This window comes from Juglans microcarpa x Juglans regia, chromosome 7D (assembly GCF_004785595.1).
Source record: "Juglans microcarpa x Juglans regia isolate MS1-56 chromosome 7D, Jm3101_v1.0, whole genome shotgun sequence".
In the NCBI taxonomy this organism is placed as follows: Eukaryota; Viridiplantae; Streptophyta; class Magnoliopsida; order Fagales; family Juglandaceae; genus Juglans; species Juglans microcarpa x Juglans regia.
This window is the reverse complement of record NC_054606.1, coordinates 25,348,372-25,371,726: the sequence shown is the minus strand read 5'-3', so window position 1 is coordinate 25,371,726 and position 23,355 is coordinate 25,348,372. Positions and strand designations below refer to the sequence as shown.

At 37.3% G+C, this 23,355-nt stretch overlaps 2 protein-coding genes across 2 annotated transcripts; one reads left to right on the top strand and one right to left on the bottom strand.

Moving 5' to 3' along the window:
• Positions 1 to 6,841: 6,841 nt before the first annotated feature.
• On the bottom strand, positions 6,842 to 10,140 carry LOC121240015 (protein NRT1/ PTR FAMILY 7.1-like). Its single transcript, XM_041137448.1, has 6 exons — positions 9,994 to 10,140; positions 9,695 to 9,760; positions 9,245 to 9,374; positions 8,876 to 9,093; positions 8,230 to 8,789; positions 6,842 to 7,981 (listed from the first exon to the last, which is right to left on the bottom strand). Exons 2-6 carry the CDS (start codon positions 9,737 to 9,739, stop codon positions 7,102 to 7,104), a joined length of 1,833 nt encoding a protein of 610 aa, XP_040993382.1. The 5' UTR covers positions 9,740 to 9,760; positions 9,994 to 10,140; the 3' UTR covers positions 6,842 to 7,101.
• Positions 10,141 to 15,165: 5,025 nt separating this feature from the next.
• On the top strand, positions 15,166 to 23,354 carry LOC121238250 (AP2/ERF and B3 domain-containing transcription factor At1g51120-like). Its single transcript, XM_041135078.1, has 3 exons — positions 15,166 to 16,257; positions 22,795 to 23,220; positions 23,304 to 23,354. Exons 1-3 carry the CDS (start codon positions 15,166 to 15,168, stop codon positions 23,352 to 23,354), a joined length of 1,569 nt encoding a protein of 522 aa, XP_040991012.1.
• The last annotated feature ends 1 nt before the right edge of the window (position 23,355 follows it).

Here is a 23,355-nt window from a genome sequence, read left to right as displayed (position 1 = left end):
GGGCGTCATTTTAATAGTGTGAAAAAAAATATGTTTACAAATATATATATTTTTAAAATAAAAAGAAAAATCTAAGGATTAAAAAAGAAAAAAAAAAACTAAAGCATATAGTAGATTCAATGGGCCGAAATCGGCCATTCTGTTGGATATAAAATGGGCCGAAGATTGCATCATAAGATTGAAATTTGAAATCCAAAATTGTATGCAGCTTTAGGGCTGTGCAGGAAAACCGAGGGGCTTAGATGAGTCAGATCAAGAAAAAAGCCGAATTAATGAAACTCTAAGACTCATCTTAAATTTTCACATAAAATATAATAAATAATTTAATTTTTTTAAATTTTAAAATAATAATAATATTAAAAAATAATATTCTACTAATATTTTATTCAACTTTCAACTCTCATCTCAACTCACTATCCAAGCAGCATCTAAATGCGACTGATGATTAAGATACCGTTTGGATAGTGAGTTGAGATGAAAGTTAAATAAAATATTGTTAGAATATTATTTTTTAATATTATTATTATTTTGAGATTTGAAAAAATTGAATTATTTATTATATTTTGTGTGAAAATTTAGAAAGTTGTAATGATGAGATAAGATGAGATGAAATACTTTCACTATCCAAACTATGTTAGTCTAAAAGGGGCTACAAAACAAAAAATAATGAGAGAAACGTTTTCTTCAATGCACGTTACAATGTCGCTTTCCTTAAAACAATATTCGCCCTTACTAATAATAGTATGCACACGAGTTACAAGCGAATTTGTCTCCAAAATACAATGAAATCCAGGACAAATGTGTTTGTCTAACTGCGTTATGCATACGAAATTAGATTCCAAATACCCTCAGATTTTTCTATTCAACTAAGAAATTAGAAATTTGTTCTCTCGAGAACAAACAGATTCTAACAAATTTTGAAGAAGTGAAAAATTTGGGGGAGAGAGAGAATTTCAAAATTGAATTATGGGATACTCAAATGGCAAGCCAATGGGTCTATTTATAGATGGCCAAAGGATGCAAACGAAAAGTTATTACTTTTTATTTTTCTAAAAGCTGTTCAGAATATGTATATATACTGTGTCAGTTGCCATAAGACACAACAGCTGGACTTCGCCCAATGGTCACCTCATTTCTCCTCCAGCCGGTTGGCACTAGTTCAAATCATAGCGTGCGCGAATTGGGAAATTAATTTTTCCCATGCGTTGCAACGCCTCATGACACGTTGCCTAGCACCTCGAGCGCACCCCCCTTAACGCTTGCCCATGCTTTGCAGCGCGCAACGCTTCATTGTTAGGGATCTTGGTCTAGTCCATAAAGATTAAGGTCTGCTAGTTTGCTTTGCCTTGTGTTGACTGAATGTCTCTTGTCAACTTGCTTGACCTTGAATAAATTATGGCAATAGAGGGTCCCTATGTTGATAGAGGTATGGGGTTTAGTCGTTGAATTGATGATGATGATGAGTTGTGGTGATCTAAGTGATGAATTTGTGTGTTTGATGCAGTGTGGCATGGCTTGATGATGACCCTTGGTGTTGACGCGACTTCGGTGATGATTAGGGTTGGTAAAGTGAAGTGAGACTAGGATTTGGATGGTGGCTAAGGGAGATTTCGAAATTGGAGGGGATGGATTAGGGGTAGAGTGTTTCGGCTAGGGCAAGAAAGGGCCGGGAAGGCAAGACCCGTAAAAGCATCAAATATCACGTCCTTCCCTAACTTACAGCCGAACTCAAAGGCTTTTCTGTCAATGACAACCTGTGTAAGGTCAAGGTTCCGCAAATATTTCTCAAAGGTCGGCGAAAATAGCTGCGAACTCTCCAGAATGTGGTCCCGCAATGACCTAATGCCCTCAACACATCTATGCCCCCGCGCGGTATCACAAAAGCCCACGACCAACTTCAGTTGGTTGTCCAGGCATGAGGCGACGTCTTGCACTCAGGACAAGTCGCTCTAAGCCCCCCATCTGCTGGGCGTCTTCCCTCACCTTCTCCTTTAGACGGTGGCTAAGCTTCTCGATTTTCTCGCTACCCTCCTCCAGGGCAAGCCGTACCCTTTTCAACTCTTGCTCCAGTCGCTCGCTCTCGTCCCTCTCGTCGCGAGCATACTGTAGGGTAGTTCGGGTCATCGCGCGAAGGGCTTGATTTTCCTACTCAATGGCATTTTGGCCGTCCACACTGAAGGCTGCCAGATGAGGGGAACTCTGACAAAAAAGAAAGGCCAACATAGAGCGATGCATAAAGGAATATAGAAAACAACAAAAGAAAGGAAAAAGACGAAAAAAATTGTTGTAAAACCTTGGGGAAGAAGCCAGATAAACACTTGATGACCTGGCTGATGGCTTCAATGCGGTACCCCCTAGTTTCCAGCCGGGCAAACGGGGGATGACCTCCACTGAACCCTCTATATCGGGCACTTGTGCGGATGCCTTGGTTTGACGGGCCCTATTGGCAACCTCCTCGGTAGCAAGGGTCGGAGGTTGACCTTCGACACCTTCTATGTAAGTTAGGACCATCTCTTCAGCAACTGTTCCCACCTGGACGAGTGGATCTTCACACAGATCCACCAAACCCTCACCCGTTACAACATCCAAAAGGAGCCCACCTTCCGCTTGGTGCTCCATTTCTATGACACGATTGTTGGAAGTAGCGACTGTCGCTCTCTTAATAATGGAGTCCAATCCTCCGAGCGACTCGGGCTCCTCTCCACCCGCCATAGAAACTGGATCTTCCCATCCCACGGTAGCGGATGAAGACATTGCAGAAGGTGGTGCCACAGAGCCAAGGCCCCCTGAGCAAGCCTCAACCTCACTTTCAAATGAGTAACTGCCGACAGCAGAACGAGCAGAAGAAGTGGAGGAGACCACCGGAGTATGTTGCCTTGGGTTAGCTCGCTAGGGGACCCTAACCGCCAAGGTTTACCAAAGTAGGGCAGCAAGGTCATCAGTTTTCGAGAGCACACCACAGACTTCCAATCTGTGGGGGTGGCACTGCAGGTATCTCTACTGAGAGGCCTCTCGCCGAAGGCTCCAAGGGCTCCAAAGAAGAAGATTCTGCCAACACCTCCACGCCAACAACACAACGGGCAGTTTCCACTGGCGTTGCCAGGACAACGGGACAATGGGCCTCAAGCGTAGCCAACACCCTCCCATCAGGAATCGAGACTCCAAAAAGGGGCTTGTTGTCGACCCTAGCCCCATACAAGTGAGGTTTCTTCCCTTTGCTCGCTGGATAAGGATTCAAGGGACGCTTCCAAGCAAGGGTGACCTGAGGCTGGGCAAGAGTCACCTTGCCGTCAAAAGGAACATGGTCGAAGGGAGGACCCTCAGACTCTCCTCTTAAAGATGGGCTTTTGAGAAGACGTTGTTGGAATATTTTTTCACCCACTCCCTAACAATGGTGATACGCCTCAACTCGGCAAGGGTAGCCGTCGAACTCCTCCAGTCATTCATCTTGCGGTATCGTGGCTCCAGATTAATGAGGGCATGCGTCACCCTGAAGTTGCAAATGTTCCCATTATGCTGCAAAACCTTGTGATTAAGGAGGAACTCACGGCTAGTGAGGTCTGCCTACTCCGAGTCCTACTCCAGCAAGGCACACATTCGGGTGACCCTCGGCGTTGGGTGAAGCTAGGATGGGGCCAGATCGAGGAAATCTAGAAAATCGCGAACGGGGTGAGGGAAAGGAAGCCTCAAGCCACATGTAAACATGGAAGAAAAGAGAGCAACTATGGAAGAGTGACCCTTGGTGTCGACGACACCCTCACATGGACCAGGGACCTCAAAGATCATACTGTTTCCAGGACCAGATAGGTAAGGGCCAGAGATGCCAACGTCACAGTCTGGATGCTTGAGTGCCAAATGCTACCCAATAAAGACGATCCAGCGTTGCCAACTTTTGGTGCATCTCCCCCACTAGAAACTGTGGGTTGGGTGGATTTCTAATTTTCTCTAGGGACATTGACGAAGAGGAAGAAAGTAACAGAGAAAGAAGAAAGTGGTATAAGGGAAAAGAATGAGAGTTAGATGAAGAAAAGAAGGGCAAGAAAATTACGATGCGGAGAAAGGAGACAAGACCATGATCCAATCGCACTTATAAAGGAAGAAGACATCGGTTAATCTCCCACAACCTGTGGCAGATGGAAGGAGTACGGGACGCTTCGAATCCTGTAAAATAAGCACCACGAAGAGACGTGAAGGCGAAAAGCCGCCTGACGCCCCCAATGCTGACACAACTAAAAAGATGTCAACAAATACAAGCATAGTTATTGAGATACGTGCCAACAAGGACAGAAAGGGAAACATTACTAGGGATGCCAAGCAGCAGGAGGCCACCTCAGACTTTGGAGCCAAACACACGTCATCAGGGCAGCCCTTGGCCTCGACATCAAGGCGAGTTTAAAATTAAAAAATTTCCACCGTATGAGTCTGATGAGAATTGGCGGGGTAACTATAAAGGGTTTTTTCCCCTTTCTTATTTGGCCTGAGAGGAGCAACTAAGAGAATAAGAAACGAAGACCCGGTCCAGAACAAATAGGTTCATCGGCTCGTCCCACGGGTAGACTCCCCTAGAATGCAACCCCTATGTTGGAGCATACTGTAAGGGGATGAGACTCGTCATCCTGGAGATCCCTCGAGCAGCGTCTAGCCCTTGAGCATCTGTCCACGTAAACGAGCGTGAAGTAAGGGGGACCATCGATCCTCTGACAAGGTGACATCAATGGACCACTAAGAACACTAGCAGGGTAAAGCAAATCGGGGAACTCTGTCCCATTAATGGCACAACTACTCGAGCTACACGTCACATCAATGACAATGTCGCAGAAGCACACTGCATTAAAGAGCTCTAATGAAAGGAACAGTAAAGAGAGCATGGACTCTACAGGGGCAGACACAATCTGTCCCCCCAGGCTCCCGGTATAAATAGTAATTTTTAGATACAAGAAATCTCTCTGATCCCTAGACTCTTTTATTATTTACAAACTTTCAAAATACTCTACTAACTTTGACATCGGAGATTCTCCAGCTCCAAGATCACCCTCTCTCAGTTTCTGAAGACTTGAGTTGTTAGAACATGACCCAAAGACGTACGAAACACGACGCTAACAACTCAAAACGTTATTTATGATAATATATATTCCATCAACTTGATATGTAAAACTAGCTTGAAGTTCGACTGTTAATTATAATTGGAGAAGAATGGTCGATGGAAATGGAAGGTGGCAATGATAATCAAGTTGAACTATGTTTATGGTTCAAACATGCCAAAAAGGACCGAACATCCTCTATAAGAGAGGCTTAAAACATATATACGTATATAGTTTATAAGTTGGAAAGTAATTATTCATCTGCATTTTTAAGTTCTTTTCTGTTTCAATATTAATAACCCAAAGTGGAGCATTAGGAAGATCTGAAAATGATTTTAGCTACTTCAAAAGAGATTCTGAAACATAAACTCTGAAAATTTTGCGTTGCCACACAGTCTTGTGATCGATAAGAAAGCACTAGTACTACTCCTTAGTGGGATGATTCTTACTTGATATGTATAGATTGATCATTCAGCAGGATACAACATGATCATATATATAATCATTGAGATCAACACGTTTCGCAAAATTGTGGGATCATTATAATGAAAGGTTTTTTCCCACTAAGGATAGGTTTTTTTCCACGAATGTCACTCTTGGAAAAAATTACTATTTGTTGTAGTGTTAGTTTGAAACTTTCTCTTCCTCTAAATCTTTGAAAAGGTGTTAAAAACAAACAAATCAGTACCCAAGATTTTTTATGGCAATAAGAAAAATGCTAGCCAATTAGTTTGTTTTCGTTATGAACTTTATTTGGATTAGGTTCAACATGCAAGAATATATTCTATATGAAAAGGTAATGATATTCATTTCATTTCCTTTTTCATATATTGTTCGTTTGGATGAAATGAAGCAATATATAATAAGAGTGGGACTCCGCTCCACTCTTATCGCTAGGCGTACCGTTAGTAATTTTTTTTTAGTATTTTTTAAAAATAATCTTAAAAAAATTATTTTTTTAATTACTAAATAAAAAAAAATGACCAACCATAAGAGTGACCCGATAAAGTAGTTTTATTCATATAATAATATTTATGAAGTTAAGTTCCGATCACATGATGTGAAAACCCATGCATGAGGCATGCAGCTAGTGGTGGACAGAACATGACGCACACTGCATGATGATGAGGTAATTTGTGACTTTTCCTGGTTCCACGTGTGGCTGACTAGCTAGCTCCTAGGTGGAATGGTAATTAGCTTTCGGCCAATTCATGAATTTCTTAACTGGGAAAGGTAGACCTTCTGTGCGGTCCAGATGATCACACGAAAAGTAGTAAAACAACCCACGGCCATTTTCTCATAGAAACTGGTATATATTATTCCTGAGAACAGGATTCTTAGCTCATGACAGCCAATTTAATTAGCATCCTGCAAATGTGATTCTCTCGGGACTTCTACTTAGTAATTAATTAGATTATACATATATATGTGTGTAATATTTTTTAAAAAAATTTGAAAAAATTATAAATATAAGATGAGATAAAAAGAAATACTTTTACTATCCAAACGGACTTAATCTATCCAGCGTCCTTCAACTTAGGATTTTCCATATATATGTGTGCGTGTGCTGAAATATAGATGCTGTCGTGATTGCAAGATAACATGACGAACAGTTTAATTTGTTGATGAGGACTCAGCTTCTTGTTCATTTAATTATCACAAATTACAACGCATGATCCTTAACAGAAAGAAAGGGACAAAAAAAGGGAATACCTCCAAAATCAACCAAGAAGAAGAGGAGAAGAAGGAATATTGGAACGTCGAAAACAAGCTATAGCATTTTGTAAGTAGTACCATGCATTTACATTAATCTCTACCAAAACCTTACAATTTATCAAGCTAGGCACACGTCATCTAATTATTGATGTGGTCAACTTAATTTAGGGTCAGGCTTCCTTCTTGCTTTTGTTCATTCTAAAAGTAGTCTTGATAAAACCAACTGCAATAGCTGCATGCCCGCGGCTGGAAGTTTTAACTTATGCAGATTTGACCTAAAGGTCGTACTAGAAGATCGAGATCACTAGACTCTGTTCATCTGCACTCCATCTTGATCATCTTGTCCTTGCTTATTATTCCCAGTTTCCTTCATCTCGCCGTCCTCAATTAGGTTGATGCCCTTGTACCATTTAGCACAAAACAAGTAAAGTACAAAGTCGAGTGCTGTTAGCACTGCAATCAGGAAGTAAAACCTATCAATGTGGCCAGAGTTCAAGTCATTTGGGATCCATCCCGGATTATTGCCTCTAGCAGTAATCCCCGTGACCATATTAACCAGCAAGCTACTCACATAATTTCCAAGAGAAATGGAAGCCATGCAAAGCGAACTTCCGAAGCTTTTTATCCCATCAGGGGCTTGTCCATTAAAGAACTCCAATTGACCAACATACATAAACACTTCAGAAGCACCAACAAGAACATATTGTGGAATTTGCCATAGAATGCTTAAGGAGCTACTCTTTTGATCAGGCCTTGTATGTTTGAGCCTTTCAATCTCAGTGGCACCTGCTGCCACCATCGATAACATCCCAATAACTAGCCCAACACCCATTCTTTGGAGCTCGGTTATGCCCTTGGGATTCCCACTTAATTTTCCTGCATGGGGAACAAGAACTTGGCGATAGAGTCCAGTGCAAATGAAGACACTGAGAATGTCGAAGACAGACATGCTGGCAGCTGGAAGGTGAAAGTTTCCAATCTTGGTGTTCATCACATCGCCTTGCTCTACAAAGAGAGAAGCCATTTGCGTGAAGACGACTGAGTAGATTATTGTGCATAGCCATATGGGTAACATTTTCAGAACGCATTTGGCTTCTTCAACTTGAGTCACGGTGCAAAGCTTCCATGGACTTTTTGGGCCATGGAGATCAGTCTGTGTTATTGTTGCTGCCTTGTCCAAAAATCTGAAGAATTTCAAGGAACATGTATATTAATGTAAGTGCACAGTACTGAAAACCAAAATGCATTGAAGTGAAAATGATCAGACAACATGGTACGTACGTACGTAGATGAATATGGCCAAGGGTATAGTAGTCATATACAATATTTGCCTTGCTAGCAATTAATAATTGAGAAAATAATAATAATAATAAATTGTCTTTTCAATACATACATACATACATATATCTCTGTGTGCGTGTGGAATACTCACTCTAACTCGTTGCTGTGAAGAATCTTCCTGCTCCCTTTAATTGCAGATTCTGTTCCTTCCACTTCATAAAGGTCATTCGGGTGGGCTGGAACAACGTTCCATTTCTTAGCAGTAGCAGTAAATACCTGAGCAACACGTGGCAAAGGGTTGCCACATGGCTTTACGTGCCGATATCCACGAGTCCCTACGAGATATGATAGTAGGGCAATAACAGCAGAACCTAAGGACACCAAAAATCCAAGAGTCCATCTTCCAGTATCCTCGTAGTAGACCAAAATACTGTTTGAGAAAAGACATCCTGCGTTGAGTGCAAAGTAAAAATAGGCAAAGAAAGCTCCTTTCGAACCGTTTGCTTTAGGGTTTGCATCATCAAATTGGTCTGCTCCGAACGTGGCTAGAGCAGGCTGGTGCCCACCATATCCAAAGGCTACCAAGTAAATAGATAAGTAAAAAATGGCTATCCCAACTGAGGATGTGGGCATGCAATCTATTTCTCCATCACCACAATTTGTTGGTTTGATCAGGAAGAGCCAAGACGTGATGGACAATAGCCCCAAACCCTAATATAATATAATATATAAGTATCTTTGTTAGCTAACAGAAGATTATCTGAACATATATATATATATGTATGTATGTAAATTACCGCAACAAGAATTAGCTGAAAGACTGCGCAGGTTAAGTAACGGCCCCAGTATGAATCGCTGAGGAATGCTCCAACCAGTGAGAACAAATAAACAGTTCCAGTCCACTTGCTTACACTATTGGCTGCAACCGCACTTTCTTGATTAAGAACTCTGGTTAAGAACAAAACCAAGTTCACAGCAACGCCGAAGAAAGATAGTGTTGCTAGGCCTTGATTTGCTGTACCAATACGGGGTGGAATATTAAAAGGAAAATAACAAATATAATCAACTGCCACATCGATCATAAAAACTGAAGAAAACAGAGAGAGAGAGAGAGAGAGAGATGTTGTACCACATAAATACAACTATGAAGGTTAATTCATTCGTACCTAGCACGAAAGTTGCATATTTCCATCCTCCTGTGCCCTTTTTAATACGGGAATCCATCCTTGGGTTGGTCGCCTCCAGTCCATTCTTATTGCAGTTTCTGTTCTCAGCTTGTGCATCTTCATCACTGATCTGCTAGAGGGAAATTAATGATGATTATAATTAATCATTTTCATTTTGATGAATGAATGAATGAAAACTCAGGATTTCAAAGGTTAAGATTATAAAAGATACAAATCTTCATACTTGACCAAGCAGCTTATGAAATTATCCGTAAGTACTTGACCCAAAAACAGGCAGACATATATATAATCTAACGAATCCGGCCACTTGTTTTATATTAAAGAAAACCATTTATTGTTTTAAAAGTTTGATCATTATATATATATAACACTGTCAAAATGTCAAGTAGTTCTTCAATAAAATTGAACTTGCTTTAGTAGTTTCTTAACCTTTACTGCAATCTCGTTGGAGAAGTTGATCAGCGAATTAGCCATACCGGCCTTTCGAGGTTCCTCCTGCAACATATCAAAAAACAATTACAGATGGCTATAAGTATCAGAAAGTTATTGGAACTAAACAATTGAACTCGGTAGCGTACTTAAAAGGTTTCCATGATTTTAGCATTTTACTAAAATCATTTCTATTGGATTATGGTGAAAAACATATATACGAGAGTACTTGCAAATTACGTATCAAACCCTGTATAGCTTATAAAAACGAATGCCCATAGGAGAATGATCTTAATTACCAGATAGTAATTAGCAGATAAATATAAATATGAAGAAGAACAAGAAGGAGAAATTTCCAAATAGGAGAAGTGGTTGCCAAGGAGAGGATTGAATAGAGTGGGGGTTGAAAGAGTTCAATATATATAGGAAAGTAGAGAGTAGGAAATCGTATGGATGGGATGGAAATGTGATTCTCAACCTGACTATATATGTCATTGGCACTGCAAACGAAATTATCTCTTTTATTTGAAAAAAAAAAAAAGGGTAAAAGTATATATCAGCTAGTGGAATAAGGAGAAAGAAAGGTCAGTTTGGAAGAGCATGTGCCACAAATTGGGTCATTTTTTCCATGAATTATGTTTTGTCAGTGGACGTGACAATGACATGATCGATTGTCTCTCGAAGACTCGATCTATCTTTCTATATTATCCAAGATCGATCACTACTTGGCCTGGTTTTCAGTACTCATATATATTGATAAGTATTCCTCAATGCCACTTTTTGATAATTTACTCGGTAATTGTTCTTACTGTGAACGTGCAGTACTACATGATTTCATCAATACGCCACAAGGGGCAGTTTACTAAACACTGAACAGTATTTTTAGGTACGCCCAAGAAAAACTGTCCCAGCCCTTATCCAGTAATTTGGCATGGATCGATGTAATTAAATAGTTTCACGAATAATATTAATCCTACGTCGTACCCATTTTATATGTATAAATACAAATTTAGAGTAGGCTGCTGATCATGAGGTATATATGTACGTATGTATTTCGTGTTTTTTCCTTTTCTTTTTGTTGTTTTTTCCTGATCTAAATTATGACAGCTAGCTGTGACAAGATCCTAGTACACGATTTGCCTTTGTCCTAATCTATCTGGCCAAGTAAAAAAACAACCAGATCAGTAATTTATATATGACATATAATTAAGACATAAAAAGGCGATCGATACGAAATAAATTAAATTACTAAACCTCACAAATTAAGTAACCTTTTACAGAACAAGTACTTGGACGTCGTCGCTTCCAATTTATAAGACGTTACTTCTTCCGGAATTTACCAAACTCCGGCGAAGGTAGAGAACAGTACGTGTTGATGAGAATCACAAAAGGCAATGCAACCCGTGGAATCACTCGTTTTGCCGGAAAACTAGAAGATGATGATCCGTTGAACCCTTTTGTCATTTATGGTGGAAAGGGGAACCAAAACTTCACCAGATCAAAAGTCCTTCGTTCCCAAAAACCTTGAGAGTTCGCCTTTGCAAACCCTTAATTAATAATATCACACACGATACGTACGTATAACAGGATCACGTAGAAATCGATGATCATGAATATGATCTTACGATTCGAAAAGCTAGCTCCAGGCAGGCCGGCTAGAAATGAAGAGAAGAGAAAGAGCATGCATGCATGCATGCGGTGAGACTGTAACGATATATGTATATAAGACAGATAGAACGAAAGTTTAGTGACTGATAGAATTGATATTACTCAGTCAGTAACCATATATGCATTAATTCTGCTCTATATTACAACTAATTCCTAATTAAGCGCTCCTTCTTTTGCTCAACGTCCAAACTAATTACACGGTCCTGATCATGCATGCATAATGTAAGTACTTATCCACACTACTATATATATCATGTTCTACTGTACATGCATGCATTATCGATGCATGTCCAAGTGAGATTAATGAGGGTTAGAAGTTTGGTTTAATTATTTCTATCAAATATTTGTTTTTTCTTTTCTTTTTTCTTTTTACAATTAAACTATCAAATATATCTTATATTACTACAAGAAAAACGGATATTTGTGACTATTTGTTTGCGACGAAAAGATTATTTGTGATCAAAACAGATTTATTTTAGCTGTAAACTATCATTTCGCTGAAATTAACTGGTTACAAATAAGCAGTTTTCTTATAGTGTATAGTGGCATGCATTTTTCATCAGTATTTTTTTTTTAATTTCAATTTCAAATTTTTTCATTATTTTCAATAGCTGATCACATATCAACACATGATTATGTAAATATACATAACATTTTTTCCAACTTTTATATATTATTAATTATGTTGACAAGGTCTATGCCATCGATCCAAATAAATTAGACTGGAGCTGGCCGTACGTTCTATAATTAGAGACAATATATACTCTGATCTCTAGTACTAAGGTTAAATAACCACAATTAATAGTTTTATTTTTCTTTGGATTTTATTTTAGAAACAAGATTTTCCCCGTTCTCCGCTTTAGGCTGTAGTACTTCTACAATTTCATTAAGTTAGCAGAAGATGAACCTGGGAAATGTAAACCCGGCCAATTAAATTATTGTTAACCAAATGGCAATTTCCATTTTCCATCAGAACATGTATTAATTTTAAGGTTTTTCCTTTTTCTAGAATCAAGTAATAAGAATTATTTAGGTTGCAGGAACTGTTGATGTCGTTTTTCGCAGCCCAACCAACTCCACGGGAGCCTAGTTTGTCCACCTGCAGCTATGGATCATAAATGAGGATTTCGGGATGGTGGGGGACACCTCTTATGCCAAAGTCAGTATGCGATTTCCTTGAGAGAATTATGCAATCTTAAGTATAAAAAAGTGTTTGAACCCCTCCCCTAGTTGAGGGAGGAGGTATATATACTTGGTCAGGAGCGATCCTTATAGGTGTCGCTCCATACTCAGGTAGTGTGTCCCTGTCAGCTCCTTACCATGCAACAAACTTGCCAGACTTGATCGTAGCGACCACTGACAACCTAGGAGGCACATCGTGGCGTGCCTAGCCTTGGACTTGTCCAGACGTCGGGGTTCAGGGACAGGGACAGTCCTTGACCTTACGTGTGCATGTTGTCTGCCTGCTTCTCCCCCCGAGCCTCCTGGTCCAGCCCATCCCTTGCCCTCGGACCTTGTGGGCCAAACTCCCCTCACAAGAACTTGACATTTATATATTCAAATAATAATATATCTTCTAAAGATCAACGAAATAAATTATCATTCCATGAATTTTATTGCCTTGAAAACTCCCTAAGTATTTATTTATGTGAGTTGAGTTTTTCCCAATGAGAGGGAGATAAGGAGATCAATATTATCTGTACCTATTGATTGTCCCTGTCTCATGACTAGATACGTTACAAATTAATTAATTCATTATGCTATGACCCAAATCTCTATAACTATATATAATGCCTTATATTGCACGTACGAATTATATAAAATCATGTGATCATGTTATATCTTATATAAGATAATGAAAATTGAGTCTTTCATGCCTTAGTTTCCGTGTGTAAACAGGAGTACGCAGGTAGTACTCCTTAATTATTTAGACTCATTAAGCAATGAAAAACTTTAAATTAAGCAGAGGATCATGCAATTACTGGAATGATAAAATGGACCGATTATTGTAACTGCAATTTTTTATTCTTCTAAATTTTTTTAAAATATTTTGAAACATTTAAAAAAAAATACAAACTCACTAATATAATTACTTAATCATTAAAAAAATTAAAAAAATAATAGTAAAGCATCGGTTGCTTTCATCGGTCTATTTCATCTCTTGGAATGCATTAATTTCCTTAAATTAACGTGGATTGATCTTCTGCTTCTAAAATATAAGAAAAACAGCATGCCTAGATAACAAGAATTTTGTCTCTTGATCAAATGGCGCCATGATTTTCGGCAACTATCTGCGCTTAGCAGGGAACCTTCTGCATGCGGTTCTAGCGACGTGACGTGGTATTCATAAGATAGAAGCTAGAACGAGTAGACAGGCTGGATAGCTTATCGATAATTCCGAACCAAATCTAAATGAGCAGCGCTATACACTCGCACCGCGTACACAACTTGGCAGACAGTCAGACAGTACGTATAACATACTCATGGTGATCATGGCAGGCCTGCAGAAATCTATTACTCAGTTAGGAAGTTGAAGTAATAGAGAAATTTATGCCAACAATAACTCCATCTTTCCTGTATTAGGTGAGATTAGTTAAATTAAACCAAGAATCTTGATCAACAATATAATATATTTATATTTATATTTGAATTATAAATTTCCTCTTTTTTTTTTTTTAACAAATGTATATATTAAATAAAATATTGTAACCGCTTTATAATTATAATGTCATTTCTTCTAATTGCCAATAATTAATCATCTTTTTGTGTTTGGTTTGATTAAAAAATGATACTTATAGTTTTATAGTGTGTAAAGTCTTGCATATATTCTTTTTTTAAAAAAATTGATAAATCCGAGACCTATATAAATAAGAGTACAAATGAAACAATCGTTTTTTTTAATAGTGGACTTCATTTTTCTTCAAAATAAATGTTTGAAAATTACATACCTTACGACTATATTTAGCATTATTCGATTTGATATATGCTTCTAAGATAAAATCTTAGTAATTAGGTTTAGTAGGACATGATGAAACTGTCGTGATCAATAAGATTAATATGTACGTGCAGTAATGTTTTTTTGAGTCAATAAAATCTTTAAGGCTCGTACGTTGACAGTACTAGAACTCGACCACCAAAAGAGATTGATGATCAGTTTTGAGTTCAGCTATGAGTACTTCACCATTACGCATTTTAATTTGTTAGGGGTGACATGAACCCTGCATGAGGATAAAACAAACATATATATATATATATATATATATATATATATATTTACCTGATATACGTGGATTTAAAAAGAAAAATGCCAGAAAGAAATTAGGGTTTACTCGATGATCCCATGTAGTTTCTTGATGATCGACTCGATAATGTTAACTATAATTAGCCTATATTAATTAAGCAAAATCCACTTCATGATTGTTACTAACTATATATATATATATATATATATATTTCGTATATGTTCAATAGTAGAATATTTCCTTTTTCTCTAGAATGATTTGGTTTTTTTAACTTGGCTGTTAATTGTACCTGATTTAGTTTATTTTTTAAACTTTTCCACCTTCCAAATACAAAACGTCCTACCATTTTCATGCAACAGAATACCTCTATTGGCAGATTGCTTCCTTCAATCTCTCCCAAAATACGGTAACGTGTCGAATGTTCAAATCCTTCTCTTACCCTCTCTTTAAAATCGCACCTTCGTCATTCTCTTCTCCCAGTTTCAAAACTTTTCCTTTGCAGTACTGATCGATCTACCATTTCTTTCTTCGGTACATATTCGAAGTTTTTCTGCATTTTGAATGGAATACGATGCTTCAAGCTGCACGATTTCATGTGCCAAGATATTGAATATGCCTGCAAAAACTTCAGATTCTAACAATAGTAATAATTACTACACGTTGCCGGCAAGCAAGCGCATGAGACACGACAACGCGGTCATTACTATTAATGCCCCCTCAACAACAGCAACGGCAAAATTCAAAGGGGTTGTGCCTCAGCAAAATGGACATTGGGGTTCACAGATATATGCCAACCACCAGAGGATATGGCTTGGGACATTCAGATCTGAAAAGGAAGCAGCCATGGCTTATGATAGCGCAGCAATCAAGCTTCGCAGTGGGGATTCACAATATAGAAACTTTCCAAGTACAGACCGGACTGCTCAAGAGCCTACATTCCAGAACCATTACAGTACAGAAGCTGTCTTAAACATGATTAGGGATGGCTCCTATCCATCAAAGTTCGCTGCTTTTCTTCGTACACAATCTCAAAACAACGAAAATATTGGAATCTGCATTCTGAAACAAACAAGGATAGTGCATGGCGATGGACACTTTTCATGCAGCCAACTTTTTCAAAAGGAGTTGACACCAAGCGACGTAGGAAAGCTTAATAGACTTGTCATTCCGAAAAAATATGCCGTCAGATATTTTCCTTACATTTGTGAAAGTTTGGAAAGCAAAAGTACTACTACTACTGGATTATCAGGTACCGCTCATGTAGATGACGTTGAGTTAGTATTCTATGACAAGCATATGAAGCAGTGGAAATTCCGGTACTGTTATTGGAGGAGTAGCCAAAGTTTCGTATTCACAAGAGGTTGGAATAAATTTGTGAAGGAAAAAAAATTGAATGCTCTTGATATTATCACATTCTACACATGTGAAAGTGGTGAAAAGGGAAAAGATGGTGAGACATTTTGTTTTATAGACGTGATTTATAATGGGGGTGATCATCAGAGCAAGAATTGTTTGGCTGAATATCAGGGGATGATCGGTGATGATCAGTCATCATTGCAGGTGGAATTAGAGTTAAATTTGGGAAAAAATGTTGGGTACAAAGTAGATTATAAGGATGACAAAGGATCATATTCGAAGGAAGATGATCAGAAGGTACGTCTGAATATGGATGAAAAAGGTATTAGGATCTTTGGTGTACAGCTGACAGGGATCAGATCATAAGGTTCATAATTTACTGGTTAATTTAATTTCTTCTTTATTCTCTTAGAGTTTTACGTACCCATGCACAAAGCTAGCTAGCTCGTGGTGCCTGCACATATGTACGGGGATGCACCAATTAGAGCGTTACTTTCTTAATTAGGTTTGTTAATATGTGAGTGAAATTGTAATCTTGTACATTCTGCATGCAGAAACATCGATCCATAAAAATGCACGTATATTTGCGTTTTGAAAGTGAAGATTCCTAATTCCATTCGTTTTATCCTTGAAAAAAAAAATCCGATGCTTCAACTAGCTAGGATATTATACACACATGACACATATAAAGTGAAGGTAAATTAGTAAGATTACTCGATAAGTAACTCAAGATAAAATGATTAGTCAAACTCGATCAAACTTTAGGCCCCGTCTAGATTCTGAGATGAGTTGAGATGGTTTTTGAATTATAGAATAAAATATTATTAAAATATTATTTTTTAATATTATTATTGTTTTGAGATTTGAAAAAATTGAATTGTTTATTATATTTTGTGTGAAAATTTGAAAATGTTGTAATGATGAGATGAGATGAATTGAGGTGAGTTTTCAATCTAAACCGGGGTAATCCATATATTAAATGAGTTGTTTATGAATACAAATTCATCATAATCAATTATTAAAGGACGGTACAATGCGTTTAAAGCTAGCTTGATTCAACTCGTATAAGCTATCTGTTATAAACTATATAAATATATTTTTAAAAAAACTCAAAACACGTTTTTAAAAAGAAAGCGGGAAAGCATATTCCTCATATTGTTTCAATCCATCATATTTACAAAATTAGTTCATAATTTTTATGTAAAATGTTGTAGATAAAATTACAAGTATAGTATAAATTATTAGAATATAATATTTTGTTAAAATTAACTAGTTCGAGAACGTGCTCGAATTCGCTTGAAATATAAATGAGTTATACATTCGTTAACATAAAGTATATATAACTAGTGAGAAGCTCAAATTAATTGACTAGTGCCGGAAAAAATTAAATTAATTAATAGTACTAGTACTACTTAAACAATTAAAAATTAGGAAACAATAAATAAAATATCATGTATTTCCATTTAAATACATGAGAAATTAAATATATTTATTTAAGAAAGCACCCAGCTAGTATCGAGCTATATATATATCTGTCAATTAAGATCTCATGCAATATTTAAGCTATATATCTATAATTTTCAATTCACACGTACGTTTACTTAATTAAGATCTACCGCGCGCGTACCCGATGAGACGAGTCATATATATACACCGTAATTGAAGCTTCTATTAGTTTAGAGAGTAATTAATTCCAGCCATTTTTAGATGGAAAATATAGGTTTCACCCACAAACGTGTACGTACGTACGTACGTACGCGTAGTCTTGTTTTTTACTTTGCGCTACTCCAAATTAGTCCAGCAGACTGCCAAAATTAAAGTTTCAATTTGTAATCTGCGCCATCCTTCTTTTCTAATTTGCATTTTCAATTCAGTTTTGATCATTAATTAATAGATGAACGAAAAAATTCAAACCCAGATCTGACAGTACTACTGATATTAATTATATATATAGATCTGCACAGTCAAAGATCATTACATCGATCGTATCGTGCATGAATATAGACATCGGAATAAATTGACTTAATTATGTGGGCACACAAGGTACTAATCAGTTAAAAGTTGAAAAGTTAGCAAGCTAGCTAGCTGTCATGCACCCCCACAAACCACTGAATATTTTCCATGCATGATTTTCTCCGAGAAAATGTGAAAATCCATGGATAAGTCGAACGTATTTTCAGGCCAGAAAAGAGAAGGGAAATGTATAAGGACTTCTCCATATTACACGTACAGTGCAATTCCTGACTTATTAAAGCAAACGTACAGGAGGTGCTCCAATTTTCAAGTTCGATCTCTTATCATGATGTAGACACGTTGTATCCCACTCAAGCAGGCTAGCATCAGTACTCTATTTTCTCACTGTTCATACTGAAACTATTGATTTCCATCCATGGTCAGTGCTGATCCCTTTCTCCACCATTCTTTTGCATGCGTAGGTCCTCCTCCGTCGTAATCAGCCTCGTGCGTCCTGCATGCTACTAAGAATATCCCGAAAGCATGCAGCTGGCTCAAGCAATGACAGATAATTGATAGGACCTGTGCCTAATTGGTTTTGGCCGAGTTTGCACCACTACTAATCACTGTTTTTAGACTTTCGATCTACGTACAAATGTTAATATTTCATCATGATCAGGAAGACTTATAATTATAACCAGCATGCAGTTACGGTGGAAGCTGGTACTAATTAAAATAAAAATAAAAACGAAACAAACAAACCAAATTGTACGCGTGCTTTCTTTTCTTTTATGTTTGGATTGATTACTAAAACAGTCTCTTAGTTTTACAAGATTATCTTGTATGAGTCATTAGTTGGATTTTTTGCAGATCACCGGCCCAGACATAGTTCCAGGCCGATTGCCTGTGGACGACAATCCACCATGGCCATGAGTTGATCAGAAGGAAAACATTTGACTCATCCATCACTCGTAGGCCGTTGGACCTCAGATCGATCCGACTGTGGACGGAAAATCCTAAAAAGAGTACACTTGGACGAATAAGGTTTCAGAAATGATGATCATGGGCATCTAAGAAGAAATCAAGTTCTTATACTAATTAGTTTCACATCCATATTCTTTATTAATGTTTTTTTTTATTATTATTTGAAGTCGTTTCGTTATAATTATTCTATAAAAAAACATCTCATGCAATTGCACCCGCTAGAGGACCAGCGGTACTAAATTAAGCCATTACAGATAACAAAGAAATATTCTCTCTCATGATTAGCCACTATTCCCTTCCTATACCCCCACACCTTTCGTGGACTTCCCTTTTTTTTTTTCTGTTTTTTTTTTTCTTTCTATCTAATTTTCCTATTAACAAAAATGAGAGAAGGATCCGATGAGATGAGAGAGAGCTTGATGAGAGAGAGGAGTCCCATGAGATGAGAGAGAGTGAAATGATGAGAAAGAGAAGGGGGTCCGATGAGGAGAAAAGAAAAAATTGAAAAAAATTTGAAGATAGGGGGTCCGATGAGATGAGATAGAGTGAAATGATGGGTAAAAATGATGAGAGAGAGAGGAGGAGTCTTACCAGGAGAAAAGAAAAAATTGAAAAGAATTTGAAGAGAGAGAATGAGGGGTCCAATGAGATAAGAGAAAGTTTGAGGAGAGAGAGAGCGCATGATGAGAGAGGGGTCTCATGAGATTGAGGAGAGTTGAGGAGAGAGAGTGAAATGATGGATTGTTTTGTAGGAGGTGTGGGGTGTGGGATGTGGGGTGTCTACAGCAGCTGATCTGTAGAATTACTCTTATATTTAATTAGAAGTATCTATATATTTCATGTGAATTAATATCTATAGTTATTATATAAGTGGGAATTGGCGTGCTACAGTGTGCCACAGTAATTTTTCATTCCCTTTTTCCCTTCCGTGCATGTTCTGTTTTGTCTTTTTTACCCTTGCATTTCTACCGTTTGTTTCCGTGTATGGGGGGTTTTTTTGTCTTTTCATTAGGTAGATATTTAGGTGGGCTTGTTTAGATGGGTGCTTTTCATTTTTGCGTTTTCTCCATTTGGTCTTCTCTCTCTCTTTCTCTCGTCTTCTCCTTCTCTGGCGTGGGTTTGTTTGGACGCCTGGGTGGCTTTTCATTTTCATGTTTCGTCCGTCCGTTGTGTTTGGTCTTCTCTTTCTCTTTCTCTAAGTTTTGTCTTCTCCTTTTCTATTGTTCTCTCCGTATGACTCTTTGTGTGAGTTTGTTTGAAACGTTTGACTTGCTCTTTGTGTGGGTTTAAAGTAGAGATTTTTTTGCTAGTTTAAGTTAGAAGTTGAGGTTTTTTTGCTAGTTTTGGAAGAATTTGAAGGGTTTCAGACCACTAATTTATGGGGATGTTGGGATGAATATATATTATTCATTAATCCACTAATTTATGGGAAAAAGTATGACAGTCAATTGGCCGCCATAATTTATATTTTATATCGATTTCAAGGTGCTCTTATAATTATAATAACATGATCATATCATACATTTGGACCTACGTACCCAAAGTTGCCGCTAATTACTTACAAATACAACGAAACTTATTATATATGATGTAATATGCATTGAAAAATGAGAAATACAACCTACTCCTAGCAAATTTACATACTTTTTCTTTTTCCAACTCTTCATTTCCCAAATTCATCCATAACGACAAACATGTTTTTGAGTGTGTGGGTCAAGAAATTAGGAACTACTGTTAGCAATCAAAGAAAATAAGAATATTATGGCCTTCAAAAATATGAAAATTTAGTTGACTCTCAAATAGTAACCCAATCGGACACTCGTCCATTTGAAGTGACAAACACAATCGACCTCTCAAGTTAAAGATGGTTTATACTGTTCAAAATGGTACATTTTTTTGGGCTATGTTTTAGAGGTTAGAGCCCACCACCATCCATTAATGCTTCCCCCAAAACAAAACAAGCTTTTGCGATACCAACCTACTAATGATTCATTTCCCATTCTACCAACTCTTCTTTTCCATCTTTTACCTTCAAGTTTTTTGAGTTATGAGATGTCTTCTCTAATGCTCTCTCTCTCTCTCTCTCTCTCTCTCTCTCTCTCTCTCTCTCTCTCTCTCTCTCTCTCTCTCTCTCTCTCTCTCTCTCTCTCTCTCTCTCTCTCTCTCTCTCAATTGTCTTTACCTAATTTTTTTTAAGTGCATATATGTGAAATGTGCACGAGTATTATTCAACCAGACCGGATTTTTTTCAGACAGGAACAAATCCAAGCCGGTACTTGTATAGAAAAATTTGGATACACTTGGTAACCGGTTTTTTTTTTTTTTTTCTCAATTTGAATGTTTTGATTTTCTTTTTGTTTCTTTCTAGCAACTAAATGGACAAAAACTCAAAAGAAAAATACATATTATATCTAATGAATCTTCCATTTTATGGTTTTTTTTTTTTAACTCTCTTCTCCACTTGACTTTTTATTGGTGGTCAAAGAACGTGTAGGCTTTGATTTAAAAAATTAAATAAATAAAGTTTGAATGTTGCATTAACATTTTTTTGATGAAAACATATTCATAACATGTAGGCTTTGATTTAACAAAAAAAAAAAAAAAGTTTTTAAAAACCAGTTTCAATCCGGGTTTGACCTAAGCTAACCCGGTCTGGGTTCCAGTCTGGTTTTGAAACTCGAGTTCCGGTCCAGGTATAATCGAGTTCTCGGGCTGAAATCCGAATGAACAGTACTAACAAGTACTTTCACGAAAAAGTAAAAATAAAAATTATGACATATACTACAATTTTATCTTCTTCTTTTTTAACATTATAATGTTATGATACTGTCCATCAACCATTTAATTATTTGGTTTTTTAAAATAACAAATTCAAGAGTTTGCCTATCAACCATTAAATAAGCTATTATTTTTTTAAAATAGTAAATCCAAGAGTTAATGGTTGAAGTCTCATCGACGAAACAATATATTATATAGTATTTTTCTAATAATAATCATGGTAACTTTCTTAGTCCATAATCCATATGGGTTTGGGTCATTAATGGAAGCTCCCTCTCAGTTACGAAACCTGCTCGAACATGTATTTTGGGTTTGAATGAAGGACCAATAGGTTGGTCCCAAATGTCCAAATAAGTGATTGGGGATGGGTTTAAATCATCAAGTGGGCTTTATCCTTTTAAAGTAATCAACTTGGCGCCTCAAAAATCTTTTAAAGCAATCTGAATGAAAGCCCAATAGGTTGTAGTTTATTTTTCTTCCGTGTTTAATTTCCCAGTCATGAATAATTGTATTTAAAAATATTTACACCACACACCATTCATATGACATTTTTCAAATCAAGTTATGTCATATGGATAATATATGATGTAAAGGCTTTCAAATAGTACTAACTACTAATTTTTTGGAGTCCTCCAATTTTTATTTGTGGTATGAGTTTTTGTTTGAAAATAGATAATTGATTCCCTCAATCTTTGGTATATTAGGAAACCTATATATTTGTATATTTGACTTTCTTAGGATTAGGGGATAACCATAAAGGAATCCCACTGATATAGAAATCTGTTTTAGGAAGGAAAGTTTCCTATTTTATTTCCTTGTAATTAGCTCTGTAAATCAGCCATGTAATAGTACATATAGTCTGTGTAAAGGCTACAATTAAAATAATACGATTGATTCATTTTTCCCGCATGGTATTAGAGTTTTAGGCTCTTTTTTAGGATTCTTGGCTTTCATTGCCGTGAATCAATGTCTGAAATCAAAGTATCCAATACTATGGCACAATTTGAGGACGCCCTTTCACATCAGTCATCCGGTGACCTACAAAACATTCAGGCAGCATATAGGCTGAACGGAAAGAACTACTTGAAGTGATCTCAATTTTTTCGAACCTATTTGAAGGGAAAGGGAAAGCTTAGCCATCTCCTAGGGACTGGACCAAAGGAAGGGAATCCACGGTATGATGCGTGGGATGAAGCAGATTCCATGATTATGTCATGGTTATGGAATTCGATGAACCCGGAGATTAGCTACACTTGTATGTTTTTATCCACAACTAAAGAAATCTGGGATGCAGTTCAACAGACGTACTCGAAGGCCCGTGATGCAACTCAAGTATACAAGATCAAGGTCAAGACCAGTGCAACTAAACAAGGAAGTAAAACTGTAACCGAATATGCCAACTTGCTGAAAAATATGTGGCAGGAACTTGATCATTACCGGTGCATAGAGACTAAATGTGCATCAGATGCTGCCATCTTAAAAAGTTTTATTGAAAAGGATCGAGTCTACGACTTCCTCGCAGGACTCAACGTAGAATTCAATCAGGTCAGGGTCCAAATTCTCGGCAAAGAAGAGGTACCATCTCTCAATGAGACTATCTCTCTGATTCGTGCTGAGGAAAGTCGCAGGGGAGTTATGCTGAAATCCCAAGTTCTGGAAGGTTCAACCATGTTGACTAAA

Coding starts and splice junctions, on each gene's coding strand:
- LOC121240015 (XM_041137448.1), bottom strand. CDS start 9,739: ATGGCTAATTCGCTGATCAACTTCTCCAACGAGATTGCAGTAAAG. Junction 8,790..8,875: donor TTCAGCTAATTCTTGTTGCG/GTAATTTACATA, acceptor ATATTATATTAG/GGTTTGGGGCTATTGTCCAT. Junction 7,982..8,229: donor CTTCACAGCAACGAGTTAGA/GTGAGTATTCCA, acceptor GAAATTCTTCAG/ATTTTTGGACAAGGCAGCAA.
- LOC121238250 (XM_041135078.1), top strand. CDS start 15,166: ATGGAATACGATGCTTCAAGCTGCACGATTTCATGTGCCAAGATATTG. Junction 16,258..22,794: donor CGAAGGAAGATGATCAGAAG/GTACGTCTGAAT, acceptor ACCTATTTGAAG/GGAAAGGGAAAGCTTAGCCA. Junction 23,221..23,303: donor TCAACGTAGAATTCAATCAG/GTCAGGGTCCAA, acceptor GGAAAGTCGCAG/GGGAGTTATGCTGAAATCCC.